This window comes from Choristoneura fumiferana, chromosome 15 (assembly GCF_025370935.1).
Source record: "Choristoneura fumiferana chromosome 15, NRCan_CFum_1, whole genome shotgun sequence".
Classification (NCBI taxonomy): domain Eukaryota; kingdom Metazoa; phylum Arthropoda; class Insecta; order Lepidoptera; family Tortricidae; genus Choristoneura; species Choristoneura fumiferana.
This window is the reverse complement of record NC_133486.1, coordinates 6,444,827-6,472,574: the sequence shown is the minus strand read 5'-3', so window position 1 is coordinate 6,472,574 and position 27,748 is coordinate 6,444,827. Positions and strand designations below refer to the sequence as shown.

At 37.3% G+C, this 27,748-nt stretch overlaps 1 protein-coding gene across 1 annotated transcript; it reads right to left on the bottom strand.

Annotated features, from left to right (window-relative positions):
• Nucleotides 1-1,793: 1,793 nt before the first annotated feature.
• On the bottom strand, nt 1,794-26,733 carry Gcn5 (Gcn5 acetyltransferase). The gene is made up of 20 exons (XM_074098546.1): nt 26,491-26,733; nt 25,429-25,607; nt 24,229-24,358; nt 22,858-23,003; nt 22,257-22,481; nt 21,478-21,527; nt 17,293-17,458; nt 14,571-14,709; nt 11,617-11,700; nt 10,923-11,086; nt 10,129-10,261; nt 9,610-9,682; nt 9,456-9,531; nt 8,397-8,541; nt 7,705-7,865; nt 7,011-7,088; nt 6,494-6,616; nt 5,316-5,406; nt 4,808-4,934; nt 1,794-4,280 (listed from the first exon to the last, which is right to left on the bottom strand). The coding sequence occupies exons 1-20, from the start codon at nt 26,570-26,572 to the stop codon at nt 4,214-4,216; spliced, it is 2,439 nt and encodes an 812-aa protein (XP_073954647.1). The 5' UTR covers nt 26,573-26,733; the 3' UTR covers nt 1,794-4,213.
• Between the last annotated feature and the right edge of the window lie 1,015 nt (nt 26,734-27,748).

The window sequence follows — 27,748 nt, the reverse complement described above, 5'->3', positions numbered from 1 at the left end:
TGGTTCCAAATGATTCTTGCTCGTCAGTGTATATCAAAAGGAACTTCCTTCCAACCGAAAGTCATGTGTAACGCGCTTAGAAACACAGTAGCAATCACCATTTCTTTCTCACTAACGGTATAGAATGAAGGTAGAAAGAGATAATGAATGCGAAGATCTATTTTTTAGTGTAAGGAATTTAGCTACTAAAATAATTGTCCATGAAAGTGACAAATTGTTCAAACGTTTATTTTATAAGAACCATTTACGTTTAGTTGTAAGTAAACAGTTAAGTTATTACTTACGCAGTACATTTTAGGTACTTATTATGAAATATCTAACTGATTTTTATAATCAACAAGGAGACTGGTATGTACTTTTTAATGAATACAGTTTAATGATGTTTAATTAATAAATAATACATTCCCATCGCGTGCGGCCAGTCCCGTGTCCTTCTAATGTTTCGGCGAATAACGTTTGGTAACCTGTTTCATTTCGCAACTATTCATTTCCCAACCGTTTAATATTGCTAAAACAGTGATTATTTCAGTTTTTTTATAAAACTAACCTAACCTAAAGAGTTCTACACGATGGCTCTGAAATAAATCCTGAAATATTTACAGTTTTAGAGTTAGCGAAATGAAACAGGTTGCCAAACTTTACGTTGCGAAAAGGCAGTACTCGCCCGTGTCTGCAAAATGTTAAGGTAAAAAAATAATAAAAACCAATACAGTATTGAAATTTGAGTTTCATTTTCTATTTCTGAGCAAGTTGTGAGCTGAACATAATATATAAAAAAAGACAGTATAAACTTATTGTACTAAGGCTGCGTTGCCACCAGAGATGTGCGAGGAGGAAATGAAATGATGAGAAGGTTTGTCATAACAAATACAGGGTGGAAAGTTGAGCTGGGGCAGCAAGGCCAGCTACTAGATCCTTTGCTGCTACGCGAAAATGCTCTTAGAAGACCTTTACTAACTTTTTGAGTGATGACAATCGACATTCACAGTTTTTGATAAAATGTACAGTCAGCGAGAAAATCGACAAATTTAACTTTTTTTTTAAATACCAATCGGTCCCATTAATATCAAGGATTAAACACTCTTTGAAACCAACTAAGGTTAGAGTACTAGAACACCCACAAATCAAAGAAAACTTTTTCCATATAGTTCGTAGGGTAATAATTTGCAAAGTGAAACTTTCGCATGTTGTTTTTTTACGAATATGAATCCTTTATGCTTAAAGAAAATTCAACAGTATGTAGACAACTAAAAACTGAACATTTTAACTAAAGTCAGTGTTGCTGCCCCATCTCAACTTTCCACCCTGTATAACCGTGTCACTCCTATCCTCGCGCCGAACTGTTTTGCGCGGCGAGGATCTCTCGCACATCTCTGGTGAAAACGCAGCCTAAAATAGGTTAAAAAATTCATTTTAATCATAATTGCTACGATGGTTATTTTACGACGCTCCCTGTGACAGTATGTAAACGTGGAGAGGGTTCCATAACATATAATAGTTTAATATTATTGTCTTTTGTTCTTATTGGGCCCAAATATTTTAAACCACACATTTCTTATAGGTTTTCCCTACAAGTCTCTGTCTCTACTACTAGTATAGACAGCTAATAACGTTATGTATTTATTTTAAAATAATTGATATCCCATGATCATATGTAGATAAATTTATTATGAAAAGGTTTCATCCCGGTACGTGATTCAGTTTTCCTTAACAGTACAAAGAAGAAAGAAGACGTCGGTTTAGCAAACAACCATCGCGCTAGAACGAAGCATTCAAAATCAAACAGTAAACGCATATTCAATAAACGCCAGAATTGACCGTAAATAAAAAAAGCGAGATCCGTTAACAACAGACACATGATCATTTTATTTAAATACATTCAGTATATCACATTCAAATAGCATACTATAACTATATACATCTGGCTTGTAGATGAAAACATTCCAAGTCTATTAAACTTAATTATCTAAAAATTGTCTAGTTTTACATTTTATCCAGAGCAAGAAATCATCTAAACCTAAATAAATACAGGCCATATAGCACAGAGAGCAGATGGCCGTTGGGGCCGAAAGGTTCTCGAATGGAGACCGCGGATCGGCAAGCGCAGCGTAGGACGTCCACCAACGAGATGGACGGATGACCTGAGGCCGCATTGCCTAAAGTTTCTGATGTTCGCTATCGTAATTAAATGACAGTATTTGTATGGGAAATCTGTCATTTGATTGCGATCGCGAGCGCCAGAAACTTTACGCAATAGCCCTTCTGGTTAAAGCCGCAGGTTCACGGTGGATTCAGGCCGCTCCTAACGGAAGCAACTGGAGGTCTAATGGGGAAGACCTATGTCCAACAGTGGACGTCCTATGGCTGATATGATGATGACATTGACTGTCCATACCGAATACCATTAACCGAATAGGTTAAGGTGGCTTTTTATAAATTTAAATAACAAGTATAACCTAACTGTTATTTAATGGGGTAGATGACACCACGAATCAATTGAGACAAGTTTTATATATTTTGTATGTCTATAGTGAACGGTGGCGGCACTTATTACCTTATTAGCCTAGCGATTATATACACCTAATTGGAAATAATCTGGTTTTCCGGGTAGAGATAGTTTAGGAAATGCTTTAATTTAGTCTGGCTACATCAGCCTATCCATTCCATTCATACAAAAAAGTTCAGATTTTGCTCTTCCCGAAGGAAGGGGGGAGGTAACGTTGTGTAAAACATTTCTCTAAACTTAATTTTTTTCGTGTTCGTGTGTCTTGCCTTATGCATTAATCATCATCATCATCATCATCACTAAAATTTAAGTGACGTAAACGGACGGACAAGGTGTACATGCTCATATAATTATCATGAAGGTAAGCGGTACCCCTCAACGTACATTCTTGATTACTGGACGTAAGGTACAGTCAACTACAAAGATATTGATACGACCAAAGCAAAGTTACAAAAACATGTAATTACGACCTTAATGTTAAGTCAATAAAGCCGAGTATTTATAATTTTGGCCATGTCGATCTTTTTGTAGCTGACTGTACCATACTTCGATTATTTCTCCAACCAAATTTCTGTTCCTTAACCTTTTAACCGCCAATACGTTTTCATTCGTACGTGCCCGTATCGCCACCTACACCGAAACTATATAACATTTTGTCTTAATTATAAGACTGCGGCGAAATGAGCTGGATAATTTTTGTCTTATAATTCAGACAATGGCGGTTAAAGGGTTAAAAAGTACCTAGTGTCGTGGAATTATTGCTAAATAGTGTCAACTACCCTATTAATTAGTTACCATAGATAATCATAATCAGTTGGCATATAGTATACAATACAGTATGAACATACACGAGTTTGTATGCAACTTCTTTTACTAATAGTCAAAACAGTCTTCTTTCAAAAAACCGAAATTTCACATTTAATAGTACTATCGAAGATTGATCGAAGACGTTATAAACGTCAAACGTCAAAAGTCGTCGTCTTGTCAAACGTCAACGGGTGACACTCTTTGCCGGCCCGGATAATACCGACATGGAAATAACAACCCTGTTTTTCGTGTACAGGTCTATACAAACTGACATGAGCTTCTAGTAAAGAGTGTCACCCACGTCAACGAAACATTACTTTGACATCTGTCTTTGCCATAGACAAAACAGAACTTATTTTTATAGATTTGAACTTTTTGTGAAGAAGACGATTAATTTAATTTAAAACAATATCCAACAAAAGAAGACCAGTTCTATCAAATATATTACAGCATCAACGGTAGAATATACTCTACCACATGTGAGAATTATTTACGTTTTTTTACTAAGTTGAAGACTAATCCAACTGCCTATATACTAGTATCGGTGCGTATCTAGTCGCATCATTTTCGCAAGTCATAATAAAATGTTTGTCATAATTTTTTCCCCGCCGAAACCGTTTTTTTTTTAAACGCCATCCTACAGAAAACCGTAGGTTAGCTTAGGTTTGTTTTATATATTCTAAACAATTAATAAATTCAGAGAAAAAAGTTCTGACAGACAATATATTATGACAAATGTCACATTATGTATGACTCAAATATTATGCGAGCAGACATGGACCCCTAGTATATTTATTTGTCGGTGGTAGCGGAGTGGAAAGAGGTCGCGGAGGTATAAGACATGCCGGGTGCGCACGCGGCCAGCTTTTGTACGACGAACGAGTCAAAACAGAACTCCGATCATTTGTCCCACAAACCGGCCTCCTTCATTTTTGTCTGGAAGTATTTTTCTAGCGTATTCGCGCACCTGAAATAAATATTACGCTTAACTTTTATACAATAAAAACAAATGTCACAATTTATATTATAGTAACATGACAAATTGAAGCATGCAAATGTGCATTACCATACAAAAAAAAAACTTCTTTTTTACTTTTTTTAAAATAAATTAGCACGCAATGTATATCAATACATTATCACCAGGGTAAATCGTCAATAACTGGCCACCTTACACTAAAGAATTCTAGCCACCTATAAACAGAGTTAATTTTTAGTATAATGTGGCCAGTTATTGACGATTTACCCTACTTTATTTTTATTCGACACGACACACTTGCTGATGTGACAGCTGTCATACATCCGTACTCTCTCGTGTCAAATTAATTGTAAGCAATACTCGTACTATTCAAAAAATAATTACGATCTTATGCAATACCGCTTCTTAGCATTAAAACCAACGCCTGCTTATTATTTGTGTTTGTATAAAAAGTACACGCTATAAGTTCTTATCTAGGGCCTCTTAGAATGTGGACAGCTTACGACTAGTTTAGTTACCTGTAGTAGTCGGTATCGGGTGAGTTGTAGAGGCGGCAGTTGGTGAAGATCCGGGTCATGTCGGCGATGAAGAGTCGCCGCGAGACGTAATAGCGCGCTTTCACACGCTCGCCCATAGTGCGCAAATCTACAACACCAGAAGGATTGTGTAACACTGATGAACAGTAAAGTGTGGGTCACAAATTTAGATGGAAATATATCGCTCATCTAATAGAATAGTGGAATGTTTACAGAAACACAAGTTTTAGACTGAATTTCATCATCATCATCATGTCAGCCGAAAGACGTGTCCACTGCTGGACATAGGCCTCCCCGGCTCTCCACTCAGACAGGTCTTGAACCGGACTTTGAATTTACGGCATCACATATATATCTTTCAGATAAAATTTATCAATTAGTGGTGAAACAGCTTCTTAGCCTTGGTTTTCATTTATCTAAGACTTTCAATAGAGAAACTTAAACATTGATACTTCAGAGGTTTTTTTTTAATTTGTTGTAAATTAATTACCCATGGGATATTTAATGTGGTCGTAGTAGTCGGGGACTTCAGATTTGTCGACGGGTTTCAAGAAAGGCCATGCGGCTGCGTGATTTTTAACCTGAAACGAATAAAAAAAATAAGTTAAAAATTTACTTATTTACACCGAATTAGGTTTAAGAGTTCCGTCCCGCGGAGACGATCCTGGCCGGACTACATGGCCCGTACTACAAAAGTTACAAGTGCTACAATTCTACAAAATTGTAACATTTTACTGGGAGAAACTTAACAATTTTGTAGAACTGTAGCACTTGTAACTTTTTCTCAAACATGACATGAAATATTGACGTTGTGTTACAAATAATAGGCTGAGAAGTATCGCGCTGCAGGCGCTGCGGCTCGGCTGCGTGCGCGCGGTCACTCTAGCGGCCTGGAAAGAGATTTCATACAACCTTGCAGGCCGCTGGCCGACAATGCGACCGTCTTTTGTTTCAACGCGCGCTCTGCGACACGGCCTACGCCCAGCAGCACCCGCAGCCGCCGCGCCAGCAGCCAGCGCGACACGCGCGTACAACAGGGCGACCAGACTAGCGTCCCGCTAGCTTCATTTCTTGTTTTTTTTTTTTATTTTATTTCATGTAATGTTTGAGAAAAGCACTATACAAGGCTCGGCCGGAACCTGGGGTTGCCGGCCTCGTAATGTACTAATTGTGGTATAGGGGGCAGGATTTCACTACCAGATTATTGTATTGTCACGCAATTTACATAACTATGTCGAATTTCAAGTCAACCCTAACTACTGGAAGTTGGTCGAATTTAACTTGCAAGATTTAACTACAGACAGACAGACGACGAGTGAAACTAAATAAAAGCTTGTAAAGAATATTTGTTGATACTCTTTATTGTACAAAAAGCGCAACAAAAAATGGTCAAAAATGCATGTTGAATTGTCAAATTAGGTATAGATAGATATTGATGTTGACTTGTGAATCCCAGACGACGAGTGAAACTAAATAAAAGCTTGTAAAGAATATTTGTTTACTCTTTATTGTACAAAAAGCTCAACAAAATATGGTCAAAATGCTTTGAATTGTCAAATTAGGTGGTAGATATTCGATGTTGACTGAGTCCCAAATTAAAGATAGTGACTATAATGTTCGTGCGTGCGCGTGAGTGTGAATGTGAGTGATGTGTGCGTGGCTGCGTACCCCGTGCAGGACGTTTTTGAGCGCGTTGAGGTCGTCGGGCGCGGGGTCGGCGGGCGCGGCGCGCGGCACGCGCCAGCCCGTCTCGCGCAGCCCCGGGATAGACTCCACCGGGATACTGCGGACCTGGAGGACACGCCACATTCATAAGAGTCATTCACGGTGGTTCTTATTACAATGTCATTAAAGTCTAATTTTGACAAAATTACGCGTCTTCCTTGCCTTCGTCCACCTTGAGCCGATTACGCGTCGTTAAGTGTGGGGGATGAATAAAGTACGGGCTAAGTAGGCGAGTAAGCGACTTGGTATGTAGATTCCAGAAATAGTCGTCTGATATATGAGTCGTAATGTTATTTCAGAAATTACACCTGTTTTAAGCTCCTGAGGCCCGACGTAAAATTTCTGCTATCGCGATTTGAAACAAACGTCAATCAACTAAAGTTCAAATATAATGTCATTTATAGGGCCCCAGGCCTCACGAGGTTAAAACGCAAAGAGTTACGGTTATAAAAACACTCACGCCTTCCTTGAAACACGTGAGTCCAGGGTGAATCTTCCTGACTTCTTTCTGTCTCATATCTATTAGTTTCTTAACGATCTGAAAAATAATATACAATAAAACGAATAAAAAATTGAATACAAAATCACAGGCGATATCTAAAAATTAATTAAAAATATTTCAGCAAATAATTGGATTTTTAAACTACAAATCATCATCAGGCGATTTTGATTCAAGATTTTGATGCGATGTAAAAAATGCCTCTTACAATTAAACGGTTACACACGGTCAGTCCTTTGAAAGCGTCCCTTACGTTACAATGATTCAACAAACAGCACGCGCAGTGAAATAAAACTATCCTTGCTAAAGCCCGAATATATTCCAATAAGTATATGACATATACCTCCTTCTACCTTCGTATGACACGTACTTCGTAGGATACGTGGATCGCAGTGCATCACCACCCCCATATAGTCCTTTATTTAGCCCTGGTGCATTGCGCGCGGAAAACGGATGTCCTTGCTGAAGCCCAATAACTATGTCCCAATAAACATTTGACATGTATATTATATAGATGGAGCGACGACATGGTTAAGATCGCGGGATCGCGGTAGACGCGGAGAGCACAAGACCGGTCTGAGTGTAGAGCCTTGGGGCAGGCCTTCCAGCAGTGGACGTCTTTCGGCTGACATGATCATATTATATAGATACATACCTCCTTCTGCCTCCGTATGACGGTCGTGAACTGCGTATAGACGATGCGTGGGTTGAGTTCGCAGTGCATCAGAGTAGCACCCTCATAGTCCTTTATATAGCCCTGATACATCGCGCGTGGTAAGCGGATGTCCTTGCTGAAACCTTGCTTCTTGAAGTAGCCTGGAAAATGTGACACAAAATAAATACACGGGCCACATTTCTTTAAAAAAATACTGATATGGATCTTTGAAATTTCATGAATGTGCTGATAAACTTAATCATTTACTTGTAATGAGCATGCTCGCCAATGTTACATTATATGTATAAGTAAAAGCTCACTAAATAAACAGAAGCTCAAGTGTCTGTTTTTTGTCTACCCTGATGATATGTTGTGGGATTCTTGGCTACCAAATCATGTGAGGCTTTCATGGCAAGATCTTTAAACTGGACTAGATTTTAAGAATGTTTGTGATAATTTAATTTTGTCCTGGGATATTTGTGATATTTAATGATTTCTGTGACTGTAGACTTTTTCGAACATGACGCGATTAATCGCTGAGATTAAAGCTCTCAATATTTAGTATAAAAAATACTTCTCAAGAAAACGCTCTATAGATTACATTTCAATAAAAATAATGACTATAGGTAGGATTCCTTAGTGTGTTAAAATACCGACCCGTTTCGAGCTTGAGTGTAAGTAAAAATAGTTACCGATAGCAAATTCATCAGCAAAAGACAGGAAATGAAGGATGTTGTTCCTTATGTGGTAATCCTTGAGGTGGTTCATCAAGTGGGTTCCGTAACCTTTGACCTGCTCGTTGGAGGTCACTGCGCAGAACACTACTTCGCTGAAGCCCTGTAAATATATTACATTCACAATGTAGCTTAAAAAAATAAGTTTATGGTAAACAAATCATTTTTACCAAAAGTTTTTTTACTGATTGTACTTGTATTGTCACCCAAACTACATTTGCATAGGTACCAAATTTCAAGTCGATGCCATTAACCGTTGAAGAGTTCCGTCCTGTGGAGACGATTCTGGTCGAACTACCAGGATGTCACTACCAGATTATTGTATTATAATTGTCACGCAATTTACATAAGTGGTCGAATTTAACTTGCAAGATTTGATTACAGACACTAGCCAGAAAGACAACGGGGCAGGTGAAACTAATTAAAAGCTTGTAATATTACCCGCCAAAATGTTAGACGGTCAGCTGACCGGATTAGCACTTCTAAGTGTAGATTTAGTTATCCTAGTAAGTACTAGTTTGGAGTTTTTAGTGTTCTATAACCCAAAGGGTGCCAATGGTAAATTTTTTTCGGCCATTCATTTAAATTCTGCAAACACATGTTATGCTGCGAAGCCGTGGGGGCCTAGTGGTTTGACATATCGCCTCTGAAGCAGAGGATCGTGGGTTCAAACCCCAGCACGCACCTGAGTTATTCGAAATTCAAGTGCGAAATTACATTTGAAATTTACCATGAGCTTTATAACGAAGCGATTCAATGGTGCGTGTGAAGTTCCAATCCCTTTCATTCTGAGAGGAGGCCTGTGTCCAGCAGTGGGACGTATACATATAGGCTGGGATGATGATGATGAAACGCATGTTATAGTAATGATTAAATGATTACGAGTACAGTCACCTGCATTAATACCTGCTATAACGGAGCGTGCAAAAATGTCTGACAAGTGGTATCAGATGCTTATGCGTGCAACAAAGCGTGCTTTGTTATGTCGGATATTGGTGCTGCTGATTGTATACATACCTGAGAGTGAAAGGTTCTGAAGCAGATTCCACCGATAGGCCTCCCTTCCTTGATAAGAGCTAAAGTTTTATGTTTTCTGAAAGAGAAAATATATTTGAGGGAACATTATCTTGTTGGTTAACCATATGATATAAAAGTTGAATCATCGACTTACGGATCGAAAACTAGTTGTGAGATGTATTCTTTTGTCATCTCTGGCAGTTGGTGCGAGAACACGTTATGTAGTCCTGAAAAATCGTAAAAATCTTGTTGATATATTAGGTAATAAACTATTTATACATGAATTTAGAATAGGCTTGAGAGATTTGAATATATGTTTATTATTTTGTTATCAAATTTATCCAAAACACCCGTCTTCGTACATTCAACGCTTCTCTCCCACAGCCCTCCAAAGTATGGAGCACTTGGAGATTTGAGGTCAGATGAAAACTACGTATTCTCTAAAGCAAAAAAAGAATACAGATTTTGTCCCCAAATATTTTGTAGCAACTCCGATTTTTCTCCACGAAAATGTGACACTTACTAATATTACAAATCCTAATGTAAGTATATTTGTTTGTTACGAATTCGCGCTTAAATTATTGTACCAATCGTTATCAAATTTGGTACGGAGATAACTGCATTAAACAGACATACACAAATATTTCCTTGTTTTTCTTTTTATTAGGGTTACCTATGAGCCACAGCATGGTCTGCTTGTTGACGGGCCCCGTGAGAGAGTTCCCTATGACATGGAACTCTATCATCTTGCGTTGCTCCTCAATCTTCGCCGCCTCATCGCGCGGCGCTTGCATTTGGAACAGTGCCTGAAACATGACATTAATGATAGGATCCAAATCAAGTTCATCTCCTTCAGCCGATGTCATAAACTATTCGGCGAATAGAAATAGTGATCGCGATTGTGGCTGCCGGCGCGAATTTTATAACAGACAAGTCAAACAGGCGCACTATAATTAATGTAGATGATTGCAGTTTAGAGTAGACGTATTAACAGGTCCATTCACAAGAGCTGGCACGAATGGATTGACCGAATGTAGCGTGACTTAGTCATTTTTATAGGAAACAACAGATGCATGCTATTTTCATATTATTTGTGTGAAGTGTATTCAAAGAAGTTACTAACACACAGATACTTTCATTAGGTCATTCAATCTTGAAAGTTTGATCAACTTGTAGTGGTCGGATAGTTTTATTTCGAAAAAGTACATAGTCGCAGGAACGCGTGACGAAGTCGCGGGCAACAACTAGAGTCAAAAACGTTTTTTAACTCTTTGACCGCCACGGTCGGCAAAACGCGACAGCTGAAAATCGTGCCATAAATGCCATGTCGGCATTACGTGGCGCCTATGGAGCGATTTTCCGAATTTTTTTTTTGTCGTCTGTGGCCGACCGTGGCATTCAAAAGGTAAAGGAAAACTTTTCAGCCAAGTTGTACTGCGGTGGATCTAGGTCGTTGAAGCAACTCACGTCGGGCCCGCACATGTAGGCGGGGTCGGTGATGGTGGCGACGATGTCGGCGACGCAGCGCTCGCTGACGTCATCCGCGAACTCCTCGACGACGCGCCGCCGCTTGCCGCCCACCGGCTCGCCGCGGTCCGCACACCGCTTCAGCGACTCTTGCTTTATGGAACCTGATCGAATGTAGCGATCATGTTTTGCACTGACAGTTTTCAGGATCTACGCAAGCTGGCGCGGGTGCACGGAGCGGGCGCAGGTGCTGGTAAAATGTGTCGCACGCGACGCGCTCCGTGCAAAACGCGTCAGCTAGCGTAGGCCCTTAGGATTTCGTCAGTGGCGTCGAAAGACTTGAGTTTGTTTTCTAGATATATATTTCGATGACGCTTTTTGGCTACCGTAGCAAAACCGTATGCACTACATCTTACAAAAAGTATACTAACTTAACCTAATCCGTGCTACTTTAAGGGAATGTACAAAATACGGAACGCCACCCGTAAGGTGGAAATGTTTTTTTTTCTGATCTATTTAGTATGGAGTATCGTTAGATAAGTCTAGTCGAACATTGTATGTGTGCCAAGATTATTTTGCGATTCAGGGATCCGTTTGCGAAACATTAAAGTGTCAATTTTTGTCAGAGTATGAGAGGACACCTTTTGTAAATTTGCTGGAAACTTAATATAAAATTAGGATTAGAAATATTCACCTGCCGAAAGCGACACCGTGGTGAAGCCATCCTTGCTGTCGCCTGTCGCTGTCACCCGCTCGAACTCGCCGCCGCGGCGACTCGCTATAAACAATAGTTCCTTGTCAATTTCTATTACTTAAGGCTCCGTTTCCACCAGGATGTGTTGCGAGGAATGTGTTTTTCATTAACAAATAGAAACGCTTCATTTACCTCGCCTCGCACAGCAGATTATTGGTCGAAACAGAGCTTTAAACGAATAGCCTTCTCGCCGTAAAAACCGGCTGAGGGATAATACCATAAGATGGGCAGCAGCCTTCTTGGCAACCTTACATCCTATACTCCGCTCGCCAACCCGCTTGCCAAGCGTGGCGAGTATTGGCAATCACCCCCCTTTATCTTCAACACTGAACGCCCTATGGCTGATATCATCATGATGATGACTTTAAACGAGCATTTTATTCTTCTGTATATGTTTTTGGTTTCACGGAAACTGCTGTACGGATTTGGCTGAAATTTTGTATGTAGACGAAATAACGGTTGGTTTTCGATAACTGTTTTTTGTTTATCAATATTTATTGTAATCTTGAAAATTCGTGATGTAATCGTGTTACTTCACTTATAAAATTTGTACCTTACATGCACTTACCGATGAAAAAACTATTGCAAGGCTTGTAAATATGTATGACTACAAACTATAACTTTAAGTTTTACTTACTTTGGAAAAAGTTACCGACACAAACTAAACCTGACGCACAACTTCAATAGCTATACCTATTTACGTAAAAACTTCAACGAATAACAATAACCAGGTTATTTTTTTTATTTCTTATTCCCAGATTGTCCACGAGCGTCAGTGAATGGAGATAAAATCTGTTTATCGGAATACTACGTTACTATCACGTAGATACGTTATCTGCCTTCCTAGCACGAGACGTTGTCGGGTGACACACATAAGGCTACAAGTGATTGTGTAAATATAAGAACGCAAACAGAGGTTTTTTGAAGATTCGATACGAGGTCGTCGTGTGTATGTCTAGACTAGAGTGAAATGGCGAAAGTTCAAGTAAATAATGTGAAAATCTATTTACACTCAAGCTACATTTTTAGTTACATATGTATAAATCAATCATGATAAAAACACACACACAGCTATTCTATCTCAAATAATAAAATTTGACGAGTGCCATTGACGACAAATTAATGTGTAATTAATAATTATAAGTAAGTAACTGACATTCTATACCCGAACAGGGTTTCATGTACTGACCATCTGTGTAACGACCATCTTTGTAAATGAACAAGAATTTGAATGAATAAATGAATATGAATATGAATATGGACATTTAATGTGTGCGTTGAAAATGTATCAATAATTATGACAGCGGCACTGGGCGAAGTTCCGAAAACGCACATGTGCGTCGGTGGCAGTGAACGCGTTAACCTTCTTTTGCTAAATATGTGTGAATTAAAAATGCTCTAGTTACGGACAGAAGAAACGTTATAAACTAAGAACCTTAACACTGTTTCACTACACATAAATAAATTATCGTCCTAATTCATTATTTTTTAAATATTAAGAGTTAGGCCATTAGTGTTAAGGAGAAATGAGGGCTAATTGACAGGCGAAATATCGCCGTACTTCGTTTTTTTTAGCATTAGAAAGAAGGTAAGCTATCTTGACGTGTCTTATTATTGAAAAACACTTTTGAAAAATAAGTCACAGCAAATATGTAACAATCAGCAAGGACATACGATCATTTACATGCTTTTGGTATCATAAGTAATAGTTACTGTTTTTTTTAAAACGTTTTTTTAATAAAAGACGCGTCAATATTGTTTACCCTTTTTCTAATGCTAAAAAAACGACGTATAAAGTCAAAGTCAAAATATCTTTATTCAATTTAGGCTATAACAAGCACTTATGAATGTCAAAAAAAATCTACCACCGGTTCGGAAAAACCTCTGCTGAGAAGAATCCGGCAAGAAACTCAACGAGGTATATATATATATTTTTTAAAACAGATTTACAATATTATTAAATGATATGTATACATCACAAGTATTTAACACAACTTTATTTTTAACACAGTAGGTTCGCTATTTGAAGGGATCGCTAATGCGGATCGGAATTATTTCCAAATATCCCTGTCCATGATATAATCATTAACTTTATAATACGCCTTTGATATTAATGTCTTCTTGACAATAGATCTGAATTTTGTATCCGTTTCATTTATAATATTTTTTGGAATAGATAGAGTTAGTAGGTATCGTGAGGTCTTGCTTGCAATTGACTCATTTACTCATTTAACTTCTAGCGATATTTCGCATGTCAATTAGTTTTCATTAACTTCATTTGACCTGTCGAATGTTCTCTTAAAGTTAACTAAAATAAAAAATAACCGTTCGTTTGCATTAGTATCGTTTTTTAGAGTTCCGTACCCAAAGGGTAGAAACGGGACCCCATTACTAAGACCCCGCTGTCCGTCTGTCTGTCCGTCTGTCACAAGGCTGTATCTCATGAACTGTGATAGCTAGACAGTTGAAATTTTTACAGATTACCTATGTATTTCTGCTGCAGCTAGAACAGCAAATACTAAAACAGAATAAAATAAATATTTAAATGGGCTCCCGTACAATAAACGTGATTTTTTACTCGATATTAATAACGGCAACCGGTAGACGCTAGAAATATTCATAAAATATTTAGTCGTATATTCACTTAAAAAAAAAAATACGGTGCGTTCCCACTAGTTCCATTGACAGTACTATTATAGAACTCTATTATAGTACTGCCAATGGAACTAGTGGGAACACACCGTCCCATACAACAAACGTGCTTTTTTGCTAATGTCTAATGTTGTATAGATAGTGGTTCGGAACCCTTCGTGCTCGAGTCCGACTCGCACTTGGCCTATTTTACTTAACTCTCTACGGAGCCTCTGAAGGTCAGGAGACGCTGCACTACTTACTCGTCTTGCTGTCGAGAATGGCTTGTAGATGGTGCGGCGGGACTTGTTTATACTCGGGGTCCCAGATGGGCGAGCTCGCGCTGAAAATCTCCTCCTCCAGCAGAGCGAGGAACCGAGGGAAGTGGGTCAGCACCAGCACCTGTGCAGAGGAATGAGGGTTTTGTATAGGTAGTGCCACCAGAGTTGAGGTCACGGACACAAGAACATGTCATGTACAGTACCCGGCCATAAAGATTGCACATCGGTCTTTGGAACGAGACTCGGCTAATTTCGGCTTCGTAGAGCGTTGTCACTCGTGTTTACTCGGGATGCAATTAGGGACTAAATACTAACAGCCTTATTCATAAAAAAACCTTAATTGAGGTTTGATCGGTCTGTTACTTAGCAGACTGATTAAGCTTAATAGACGGTTGTCAAGAAGTATTCATAAACACTTGCTAGCAGTCTGCTAGTTGTTGAGCTGCTGATAGACGGATTAGACGCGTTATGTTGGCACCTTGACAAATCAAAGACAAAAAATGGCCTAATCGATAATTAAAAAAAAAATTGACAGCAGTGACAGCAAATTAGAAGGAAAAAAAATAAAAAGCGAGATGTTTGTTTTCCCGCCATTTCCGATCCGCATGTTTATGTTGTGCAAAAAGCCATAATTATGTTAATCATCCTATTTTTTTTTCATATTTATTGTTAATTTATTGTTGCTAATTTAGAGGATTTTTAAATACAAATTCCTGAAAATAAATTTTCCAGTTTTTTTTTTTTTAATCTTTACGTAGCCCTGCCTTCACTATAAATATCTTCGGTATGGTTTTTTGCTCTTGTCAAAGTCAGCTGTTCAAACTTGTGGCGGCCATTTTGTGACTTAGCAGGGAGATAAAGGAGGGTCTACGGTCCTCTAACTTTAGCAGAGCCTTGATCGACTGATTAGCGCTAACAGACGTTTATGAATCATGTTTTTTAGCATCGGGCCTTCAAGGAGCCTTCAAGGAGGCTCTAACTTTTTATGAATAAGGCTGTAACGCGTTAATCCCGCTTCCAGTCGAGTACCGACAGCAAAAAGTATTACTACGTCTCCTGGGATTGAATTGCCCAAGCAGCAGTGGGACGTATAGGTAGTGCCACGAGAGTTGAAGTGAATGATTACACACATACCTCATATATGTGACGTTTGTCAGTTGTTGTACAGGTGCGGACGCATTTAGATGAAAATACATAATAAAGAGTTGCTGAAACCCCCCAAAACTTTAAATTGTACGATGGCGTCATTAAGAAAAAAAGGGAACTATCCTTTTTCTAGTACTTACAACAGAGGCCGTATTGCCTAACGTTTCTGGCGCTCGCGATCGCAATCAAATGACAGTTTTCGCATACAAAATCTGTCACTTAATACGGTATTTGACTATTTTGTATATGTTTTATAAATTAAAACTACACAATGCCTGTTATCGAATAAAGAAACAATTTTTAAGCTACCTTTACAAATAACATAAGTTATGAGGGTTTGAAATTCAAGGCATGTGACGTCACACGCCAGTACCGCCATAATTGCTGCATAGAGAAAAGCGTTTGAGAAAGAGACAGGTATATAGATTTTACAAAAATTCACTATTAATCCAATTTTCAACCGATTTAAATTTTCTCTTCGCTAAACACTGTCTGTATATCTATATTTTCATAATAATATTAAGATATGGCAAAATCAGGAGTTGTCAAATACCGTATTGCGATCGCGAGCGTCAGAAACGTTAGACAATACGGCCACAGCTCTCTATAGATATTAAATCTCTATAGATTTTATTAATTTGACGTAAACTAAAAGCCCATAAAGTGCAGTTTTCTTTTTTGATATAAAACGATACTTAATATATACGATGATAGATGTGTTGATGAAGGAAATACCGCAACTTCTCGAATTATATTATTTATTTCGTACCTATTATTTTTATTAACAATTTGGCTTTTAATACTGACGTGTTCTAAATCAAAAATCATATTTTTCACAGACAATACATTAAAAAACCAATATTCTATCTAATTGGCTGCCAGTCCGCCAACAAGATGGACGGTCGCCAGTGTTCGGAAATCGTCGTGAACAGCCAATTGTCTTTTTCCGAAGACCGATGTGCAATCTTCATCGCCGGGTACCGTAAAATGACAGCCCAATTTTGACAATCAGTCAATCACTCATTAATTTCATTGATTCTCCTTTTATCCAATCAGTTCTTCATGTAGGTGTGTGTAATCATTCACATCAACTCTCGTGGCACTACATATACGTCCCACTGCAGCGCTTGAGGAATTCAATCCCAGGAGACGTTGTAATACTTTTTGCTGTCGGTACTCGGCATTTAGTCCCTAATTGGAACCCGAGTAAATACAGTCTTCAAAGAAGATAAGTAACCTAACCAACAAAGTTGGAAAACCCCCGACTTTGTCACTTCAAAGTTCAATATCTCAAAAACGGTTCAACCGATTTTGAAGAAACATGTCTAAGAACCATCGCTACAAATCCTGATTTCAATTAAAAGAAACCGCATTCAAATCGGTCCACCCGTTTAAGAGCTACGGTGCCACATACAGACACACATAGCGGTCAAACTTATAACACCCCTCTTTTCGCGTTGGGCCAAAAGGCCATAAAGACCTCATTTATCACAATGGTGGATAAGTGTCGTGACACTTTAGGTTCTGTATTGAAAAGCTGTGTGCAATAAGTACTGACCCGTTTCTCAGGCGGCATACGGTCCCGTTCCGAATGGCATTTGTCCATGAGTTGCCGGCAGACTGACTTGAACACGGCCCGCAGCAGAGTGCGACCGAACACCAGCGACGTCTCGTAGTGCGGCAGGGAGTCGCAGAACGCTGGCACGTGGCAAAACACCAGCCATCTGGGGAAGAGAGCTTATTTAATTTTGACGAGCGGATGGACAAGTGGTTAGAGAACCTGACTACGAAGCTTGAGGTCCCGGGTTCGATTCCCGGGCCGGGGCAGATATTTGTATGAATAATACGAATGCTTGTTCTCGGGTCTTGGATGTTTAATATGTATTTAAGTATGTATTTATCTATATAAGTATGTTTATCCGTTGCCTAGTGTCTATAGCACAAGCTTTGCTTAGTTTGGGACTGGGTCAATTGGTGACAAGTGTCCCATGCTATTTATTTATTTAATCCACTAATATAATATCCTTATTAATGTCTGTTTCTACATATATTTCAAATTTACTTTCAGTTTTGCTAGGTTACCCCTGTTTCACCATCCATTTATTAAATTTATTTGACGGATAAATTTGATGCCGTCTCTGTTCGTTTACTTCGAATAGACGGAGACGGCATCACATTTATCCGTCAAATAAAATTAATCAATGGGTGGTGAAACTGCCCCTTAATAGCAATAATTATTTATAAATTAAATTTTTATGAAACCTAGACTTGCAGTTTACTAGAGAAAATATTGAAACCTTACATTTAAACTACACAAAACTAATGAGTTTACTGAGTTAAGAGCGTGCAAACGAAAAATTGGCCATTCAGCGATTTTGAGGTTTTTCAAATGCCTTATTAATGTCTAAATGCTTACGTTTTTTAAAGAAAAAGTAATGTAACATATAGATAAACTCTTACTCTGATGTATAGCGGTGATTTCCATTTATTTCCGTCAGCGATTTTTTTTTGCCAAATCATTTTGTTAGTGAGGTTTTACAAAAATACGCGTCAGAGCTGTCTTTCATGTGAAATATTTCCATTATAACCCACCACAAACAGTGTAACTTTAGTATTTTATAATAGGAAATATAGTCTTTTAAGACATAGGGTCATCATATGTATCAAAATATTAGTTATTATTATTCAAATACCATTCTTCAAAAAGTCTAAATCTGTCTACTTCATCATTTTTTATCTCATTTGTTGTGATGTATTTGCCAATAAAACAATTTTATTATAAATCTACAGGAAATGTTTAGTCTGTAATATTTTTTTCAGCGCTTAATAATAGCTCATTTAATTTTGACAATTTTCTAAACTTGGGTCCTAAATCGATTATATAACCGCGCGCGTTAATAGTTACGACTCAGAAAGCGCCGGGCTCTCCCAAGGAACGGACGTATCGCTCTGCGCCTCCGCAAGGTTATCAACCTTTACTGCAAACACCCGATAGTTATAGCGTGTCCGCAATTGCTTGATACTTGATAAGTAATTTTACATGTTAAAATTAAATGTTTTAAATTTTCGCAATTTTCACTCAAACTAATACGGGTAGATGCATTTTACATTTCACAAGCATTTATTTAACTTGCCATATTAGTATGTATGTTAGTATGTAGTGTGTAAGTATTAACTAAATTTGACCCACTTCCCGATTTTTGATTGAGATGAAACTTTGCGTGCATGTGTGAATAAAATGACAATGTAATATTATTATTATGACATGAAGCTGATCTGATGATGGAGCTGGAAGGTAACCACAAGAACTCTGTAATAAAACGACATAACCCCATCGAGTTTGGGCTCATTAGATTTGTCTTGACGAGTCCTAGGTAACCAGGGACAAAGGTACAGTCAGCAAAAAAATATTGTATTAAAAAAATTAAATGTAACTTAAAGTTATTAAAGCTTTTATTTAACTTGCCCTGTTAGTATGTTTGTTAGTATGATAGTGAGTATGATATAAAAGTAAATAAAATCTTGTTGTACAGTAAAAGTCTTATATTCTTAGATATGGGCAATAAACGAAAATCATTTGGGATGAAAAAACACAGTACTGTTAACACAGTATAAGCTGCTTAGAAAAGGTTATATATTCATCATTATTAATTACCATTACTGTAAATCCAAGATAGAAATCTAGTTCCACAAATATATTTTTTTGTTAAATTCACTCCAAATCGGAATTAAGGTTACTGTAAAATTACTGTTTTTACTACCATTAAAAGGTTATAGGTTATATACTACCATTAAAAGGTTATTTATCAATACTAATTCCCATTACTGTACATTCAGGATCAATAATAAATACGTTTTTGTGTTAAATTTAATTTAATTCGGATTTATGATAACATTACTTTCTTGATTTTAAGATTGCATTTATTTTCAGACGGAAAATAGAACAGGCTGAAATGTCGAATATACCTAATCATGAGATTTCTATAAGTCCCAATATGTAAAATATATGATGCATTTTCAACTTTAAAAAAATTAGATTTTGCCACAATTTTATTCAATAATAATACTTTTGTCTAGTTTGCACAGTATTTTATTAGGTACGTACCAAGTGAAATCATATAAAATGTAGATTATTGTTTATTAAACATTCCAGGATACTACTCAGTTTTGATATACTGTCTCCGAACATGTACGATAGCTAATGAAATTTCTGTTACTAAAATGTCATTGGACTCCGTAGTCCATTAAATTAGATGCCTTACGCATTGTTAATAATCTACTCCCAGAGAAGTCGACTCCATCTGATCTAAGGACTCCATCTTAAAACCCTCGCTTCGCTCGGGAGTTAACGCACGACACCCTCGCTGCGCTCGGGAGTTAAATCTGAAGTCCTTCGTTACGCTCAGGATTCAATACAGTACCCGTGACATAATAAAGTGCTTTATCCCCGTAGTGTACAATCTACTAATAGTATTTTATGCCATTGTTACATAAAGAGGGGTCTTGAAACCATAGTGTGGGTTAACGATACCAGCGAAGTGAATATCGTTATAGCATCACACGAGTGTTTTAAGGCCTAATTATATAAAATTTCATACAATATTTTATATACACACATTATCGCCGAAATATATATATATATATTAATTTATTTACTAAGTATTACGTGCCCTCACACAGTATACCATCATATACGTAAGAAACATTGAAACTAAATATTTTGCGCGCACTGAAAAATTATTTTTTTATTGCCAGCTTTTTTTACTGACTGTAATTTTTATACGTCGTTGCCATCTAGGGCCAAAGTACTTGTCAAGATGAATCAAACGAGCCCAAAGTCGATGTGGTTATATAGATTTATTACAGAGTTCCTACGGCCACCTTCCAGCTCCATCATCAGATCAGGCTTCATAAATCATAATAATATACTGCATTGTCATTTGATTTACACACGTATGTAAAATTTTAACTTAATCTGAAAACGCATATTTAGTCAAGTTTAGCTTCCAAAATTTTATACCTACTAATAACTAACATACTAACAGGGCAAGATAAGTAAAAAGCTTGTAAGTAATAAAATAAATTATTATGTTAAGGAATAAAAATATTTATATCGCAACAATTTTTTTTCTTAATTTTACTACGACGGAAAATGTACAACGATCAAGATGTGTTTAATGTTTCGGCAACGCTCGCATCGTACGCACACAGCAAACCGTTGTAGTGTGCGGGCGAAACACGGGCCGCGGGAAGGACATCGCGCCAGTGACGAGTTGGGACAAAATGTTTGCGCGCTCTTAAGCACACACCTTTAAACGCCCCACACACAAAGATAAAAACATACTCACATTTTGCTATACACTGCAATTGTCTTTTAAGTTGGGCGTCCACTGCATCGGAATCAGAGCGTACGGAGCGGTTGTTGCTTTGTATAGATTTCTATGGTAGTGCGTGCACTGGATCGGTATTTCTGCGCCATACAAATATATACAAAGCAACAAATCCGGCCGCTCCGTACGCTCCGATTCCGATGCAGTGGACGCACAGCTTTAAATCTACCTAACTTGTTTAGATAAAACCCCAATATTTTAACCGCCAACTCTAGAGACATGAATTGCAATGGCGTTTTTCATGCAACTTAAATGAAAGCATGATGTTCTAGGAGCTCCCATGAGAATAAATAAATCCAAGAATCTTAATTCGATTGCCGCGAATAAGCGAAGTAATAATAATAATACACTACCTTGTATAATTTATTTGGTAGGCCGAAATATCTTCTGGATTAGAAACTTGCTGTAAACAAAAACACAAATTAGGTTTACCTAATTCGTAAAAAAAACAGAACGAAAAGAGAGGGGAGAGGGTGGCGAGTAGAGGGTTCCGTACTTTCCTAGACTTTAAACATTAAAGATTTTTTATAAGTGTTCTTTCATGCAATCAATAGTGTAGTATATTCTGTATTGTTTTCAAAAAATTTACACCCACTATTTTTGGACATAAGGGTAGGTATTTCAGGAGACATCATATGATATTCTATTTTTCTTAATTCTTAATATTCTAATTACAAGTCCATTTTTGTGTCACCAGTGTAAAAGTTAAAGTAAAAAAAAGTTTTTCTATGTCAAAGTCTTTGTGACATTGACATAAGATTGTCAAAGTTAAAATATCTTTATTCAATTTAGGCTATAACAAGCACTTACCGCACACTGAATCTACCGAACAACGGCTAAGCCGATAGTGTCTTTTCTGTCAAGAATTGAATTGAATTGAATAACAAGCACTTATGAATGTCAAAAAAAAATCTACCACCGGTTCGGAAAAACCTCTGTTGAGAAGAATCCGGCAAGAAACTCAAGAAGGTATATTTTTATCTGGCCTGTGTAAAAACTTTTTTCACTACATCTGTTCATACAAATTTGCAACTCATTCAGTTCAGTAATTTTGAAGTAATACGGCTGTTTGAGGTACGCTTTTGAGGTACGGAACTCTAAAACCTATAATAATTGTTTAAAAAACACTCACCAGCTTCCTAACACTAGGCGTCTCAAAGTTCCAATGGTTGAAGCAGTGCAAGAACATCTTGGCCAGGTCATACATGGTCTGCCACTCCCTCTGAGGCAGTGTGTTGAACTTATACAGCACGAAGTTGGTGATGGCCTTGGCTATGGAAGGCCGCTCGAACGGCGGCTGCCCCAGCGGGCCCTCTATGCGCGGCGAAGATCGAGTCAGGATACACTTCCGGAGGAGCTGGATCGAAATTAAAAATCCGGCTTAGAAGGACCAAAAATAAAGCAGCCTATAGGACGAGACACATATTTGTGTGGGTGTTTTTTATGCAATATTAATGAAATTCACGAGGTAATATGGGAATTCCGACGGGATTTTTGGAGGCGCGACGAGCGATTTTTTTTTTATTATGATTACGAGAAGGAGACAAATGAGCATGTGGGTCATGGAATTCTCTCTTCGTTGCGCTCGCCGCACAATTATCGCCTGGTAGCACACACAACAAACTGCGAAAACTTCCGCAGCACTGTTTGGGTACAGGACCAAGCAAAATGAAAACGAAGCAGTTTTTACCTAACAGTGAATGTATGTGGACAGATTTAAGTGACTATCTTACCTTAAATAGGTAGTAGTATACTCGTTTTGTATCATGGTCATCCTCTCGGTGCATGGACATGAAGATATTCTCCACGTCCACAACGGCTCCAAGAAGCCGGTCTACTTCGGCCACCTGCAGGCCTTGCAGTTGTGTCACATGTTTTTCTGCAACAATGATTAAAATTAGACAGGGTCCAATAAATAGTGAAGGTTGGCAATCACACTCCTAGATCCAAAGTATATCAATTTAAGATAATCCACCATTTTTAGCGTTCCATAGCCAAAATGGCAAAAACGGAACACTTATAGTTTCGCCATGTCTGTCTGTCTGTCTGTCCGTCCGCGGCTTTGCTCAGGGACTATCAATGCTAGAAAGCTGTAATTTAACACGAATATATAATGTAAACTATGCCGACCAAATGGTACAATAAAAATTTAATAAAAATTTTTTTTAGAGTACCTCCCATAAACATATAGTCGGGGTGTTTTTTTTCTCATCCAACCCTGTAGTGTGGGGTATCGTTGGATAGGTCTTTTAAAACCCTTAGGGGGTTGCTAAAACGATTTTTCGATTCAGTGATATGTTTGCAAAACAATAAATAAAATAAAAATAAAATAAAAAGCCTTTATTATTCCCTGTCTCCTGGAGACATGTTTGCAAAATATTCAACTTTAAAGTTCAAATTTTCATTAAAAGCGAGCGCAAAAAATCAGGATGGTAGTAAGTAAGTATATCAAACTTACAAGGAAAATTATAACGGTTAAGTGTTCTTGATAATTATTAGTAGTTTAAGAGTAAAGCAGCCTAAGGTATAAGTACCTAAATTTGGAATATTCTGTACAAAATACGAAATCCTTCGAAAAATATTACATAATTTTTCTTAATGGCTACGGAACCCTATTTTGGACGTGTCCGACACGCTCTTGGCCGGTTTTACTTTAGACTGTCACACGTAACTTTAACTGGCTTTAACTTCAACATTTTACGTTTAATAGGGAATATTAGTGCACTGTTCTGCCGTCAGAATGCAGCACTAGCTAGCACAAACCGTAAACAGTTTTTTAAATATCTTAAATGTCTGTAGGATGCCATAAAATCATATTATCATTCATTTCCTGGGTAACATAACCGCATTGTGAAACAGTGGAACAAAATGCTCGAGTTTAAAAACCAACTTGATAAGTACTTTGAAGACAATTACTCAAGTGAACAATGATATGCACGCATCAGCTATAAGCTGTCTGTGCATTATAAATAATAATATAGCTCTATCAATACTATTGATGTAAATATCAGCATAAAACTGTAAAGAAACTGACATGGCAGCAGGGTCGGATTTAGAGGTCTGGAGGCGTTGGATTGCTTTACATACTTATATTTTATAATTACCTAAAATGTGGTTGCAGTTTCTGCAAGGGTCATTGAAAGTCGCCAGTGGCTGGTTATCAGCACGGGCATTGGCTTTGATGGCCTGCTGGGGAACTGGTGTTTTCCATCCATTGCAACCACAGTCTGGTGTCTGGAAAGTTTTTTTTCTTAAGTAGGTAGCTAGCAATAATTCGGCAGAATGAACAAGAGGCTTTTGCCTAGCAATACTTTTATGAGTAGAGAGTGGATTTGAAGTAGCAATTACTAGTACATGTAAGTATTTATTTTTATGAAAAAGGTGCGTAATAAATAGGATTTATTATGTTTGTGCTGTATAAAACTTGTTTAATTAGAATAAAACCTTTTTCTTCACATATATGAGTAGTTTATTGAATTTAATTATCTGTAATTCATTATTAATATTGCAGTAAGTAAGTAAGTAATAAGATAACTGTAAGACCAATAAACAACATGATATCTAATTAATAAATCAATCTATCTAACCAATCACACTAGTCATATCCATATTAAACTTGTATTCGCTACTTCAAAACCGCTCTCTATGAGCTAAGAAAAAAAGTAAAATGTCAAATGGTCAGCCTGAGCCACTGCAAGGCTCAAAATAATCTACCTTTGTGAGGCCCTGGTCCATTGCGTATGTGTATCAAAAATGGGTATAAATCTGATGTTGATCAGAAATGCAAGTTTTTTTTTTTTTTTTTTTAATCTTTATTTATTATGGAACTTTGATCAAACGATAATGAACATGTCAGTTCCCAAAGGCCTTAACTATAAAAACACCACAACAGCTATAAGATTTAAATGAGTAACAACTCGTGCCAAGAGGGACTGACATGTCCTCCAAACCATACCACCGGATCCCCTGCCACAGGGTGGCAAACCTGCGCACGGATTCTTTTACACAGAACTCGGAACAAATGTCTACCACAAATCTGTAGTTAACAAATGCAATAGTTAACAAATGGGTCTACTTTTCATGTTATGCAAGCCCACTTACAATTATAAGGCTCTCTCTATTGCCCTACTGGCCATCCCCTGAAGCTGCCTCTGATTATTATAAGGTCTTCTACTAAGTTTTCTTTCAAAAAGTCTGATGAAGAACAAAATATATCAGACTTACAGAGAACCTTCAAAATATAAGTAAAATACTTCCGTTTGGATTGCTTAAAAACAGAAAATTTAATGTGGATTTTGTTATACCTGGCATGCGGAATAAATAGCAAGCTTAAGCAGTTTCTTGTTGTGCGGCCAGTTGTAAACTTGCTGCTTCCGTTGTTGTATCCTTTGGAGATTTGACTGTCTAGAGGCTTGGCCCTCACTGCTGGCCGGAGTGGCAGCACTGTTGGATGCTGTGTCGTCTGTGTTGGCACTTGATGTTGCTGTGGATTTAACCAATGACTTACAATTAAGTGTTTATGCCTGCAGGGCTGGCAATATTGTGTTTTTGTTAGTTTTTCTTGATTATTCTTAATATATAAGTTAATGTGTCTACTCCAATAATTAAGCTTGGCAGACTTTTATTTTCTTTAAAAACCATTATTAAACATTTGTTTTTAAAGAATATAAAAGTCTATCACAAATAATTATTGTAGTAGACACATTAACTTATATATTAAAAACAGTTCTATCAGACCACATTTTAAATTTTCATAAAAATTTCATCTGTCTGTCTAATCAAGATAAACTAACAAAAATGCAACGTTACCAGCTCAGCAGGTATAAACACTCTTAAACAGACAGTAAATAATGGTTTATTACAACATACCAGCGTATGTGACCAGCATTAATTTATTGCGTGCATGAACAGGTTAGGTCTAGGTAGTGAGGTGATTGTTTTGGCCATAATTACCAGGTTATTTTTTATAAATATCTGGCAAAATTCCTTATTTGCGCTTATCCCTAGTTAGCAGTATCAGCATAAATTTCTCTATAAAAACTCAATGCTACATTCAAGGACTGGAATCCAGAACTTGCCATTATAATATTAATAGCAAAGTTAACATTTAGTCAGGTTGTTAAAGATACTTACAAACATTAATAACTTGCGACTTAATTCGAGAGCAAAATGTATGTTTTGGTATGTTAGTTATTACTGGAATCAAAAGCAAGTAAGTAAGTAAAAATAGTCAGCTGTTTTACATAAACCCACGAACTATTCTTTTTTAGGATTCAACAACTAAAAGTAGTGAGTATAAACTTTTTCAAATTGTTTAAAAGTTTTATCATTCAATGTTTAAAAATACTGAATTTGTTTGTTGTTACCTTCGTGTGCGTGTGTTTGTGAGGAATCCGCTTCCGTCGAAGCCATAGTTATATCCCCGATATCATCCGGTAATTGAGACATTTTGATGTCTGTGTTTCAGTAACACCACTTAATTCTTTGATTTAAGAACTTTTTATGCAATTAATAATCCACATCACACTAAAATTATTTAATACCATACGACTGACATTTTTGTTCTATAAGCGACGACGCGAACGCGAAGGGCGACGCGATGCGTTCGTTGACATTAATGACATTGACAGCTAAACAGATTGTTCTTGTCTATGGAAAATGTGTTTGACATACAAATAGAAATGCTCGATGTGTTTCACATTATATCGGCCTACGAGCAAAAAATTAAAATATAGATCGTTCTCGTCAAACTGAATAACATTAGTTCAGCGACTTAAAAATAATGGATTCTTTGAATTTTCCTTTTTTCATATAGAATTTTAATTATTAATTAAATACTGCTATCAATGTACGCCATCCATTACCATAGAACCCAACTGACGTCGCCTGTGACTGTCACGCTCTTGTCACGCTACAAGAGCGTGACAGTAATACTATTTCTCTATAGGTACTAATACTCTCATGGTTGTCTGGAAGAGATCGCTTTTATGCGATAAGACCGCATATTGTCTACCCTTAATCTAAGTGTTTATATCATAAGTTTTTGTACTGCTTTATGGTGTGCAATAAAGAATATTTGTATTGTATTGTATTGTACTCTTTGCGCTACAAACATCAAGCATTTTGCTTTACATTGCTTCTTCGAATAAACTTAAGTGTAATAAAAATTAAAAGACTAGTTATTTTTAAAAGTCGCTGACCTAAACGTTGTTCAGTGTGATGAGTATGATCTAATGTTTTAATTATTTGCTCATATTACAGGCCACACCCGGTATAATAATTAGTTAGTGATAAAACGAACTTACCTGGACGTGAAGTTCTATCATAATTATGTGAGCTGCTCAATTCGAAGCGATTAATTATTTACTTGTAGTACTGCCTCGTGTCGACGGCTATAATCACGAATTTTTAAAGAATAAATATTAAACTGAAACAAAAAAATAATCTATAAGTTGTTCCTTTGACTTCCGCCCCACTCTACGAGCCCGGCGTCCGCCATATTTGATTCATTATGTATAAAGCCCTCTCTAAGATATGGACATTTGCCATAGTACTTTGCTTATGTACTTTTGTGTATACATATGCAAACCCACATACTACACATATACATATATATATATATAT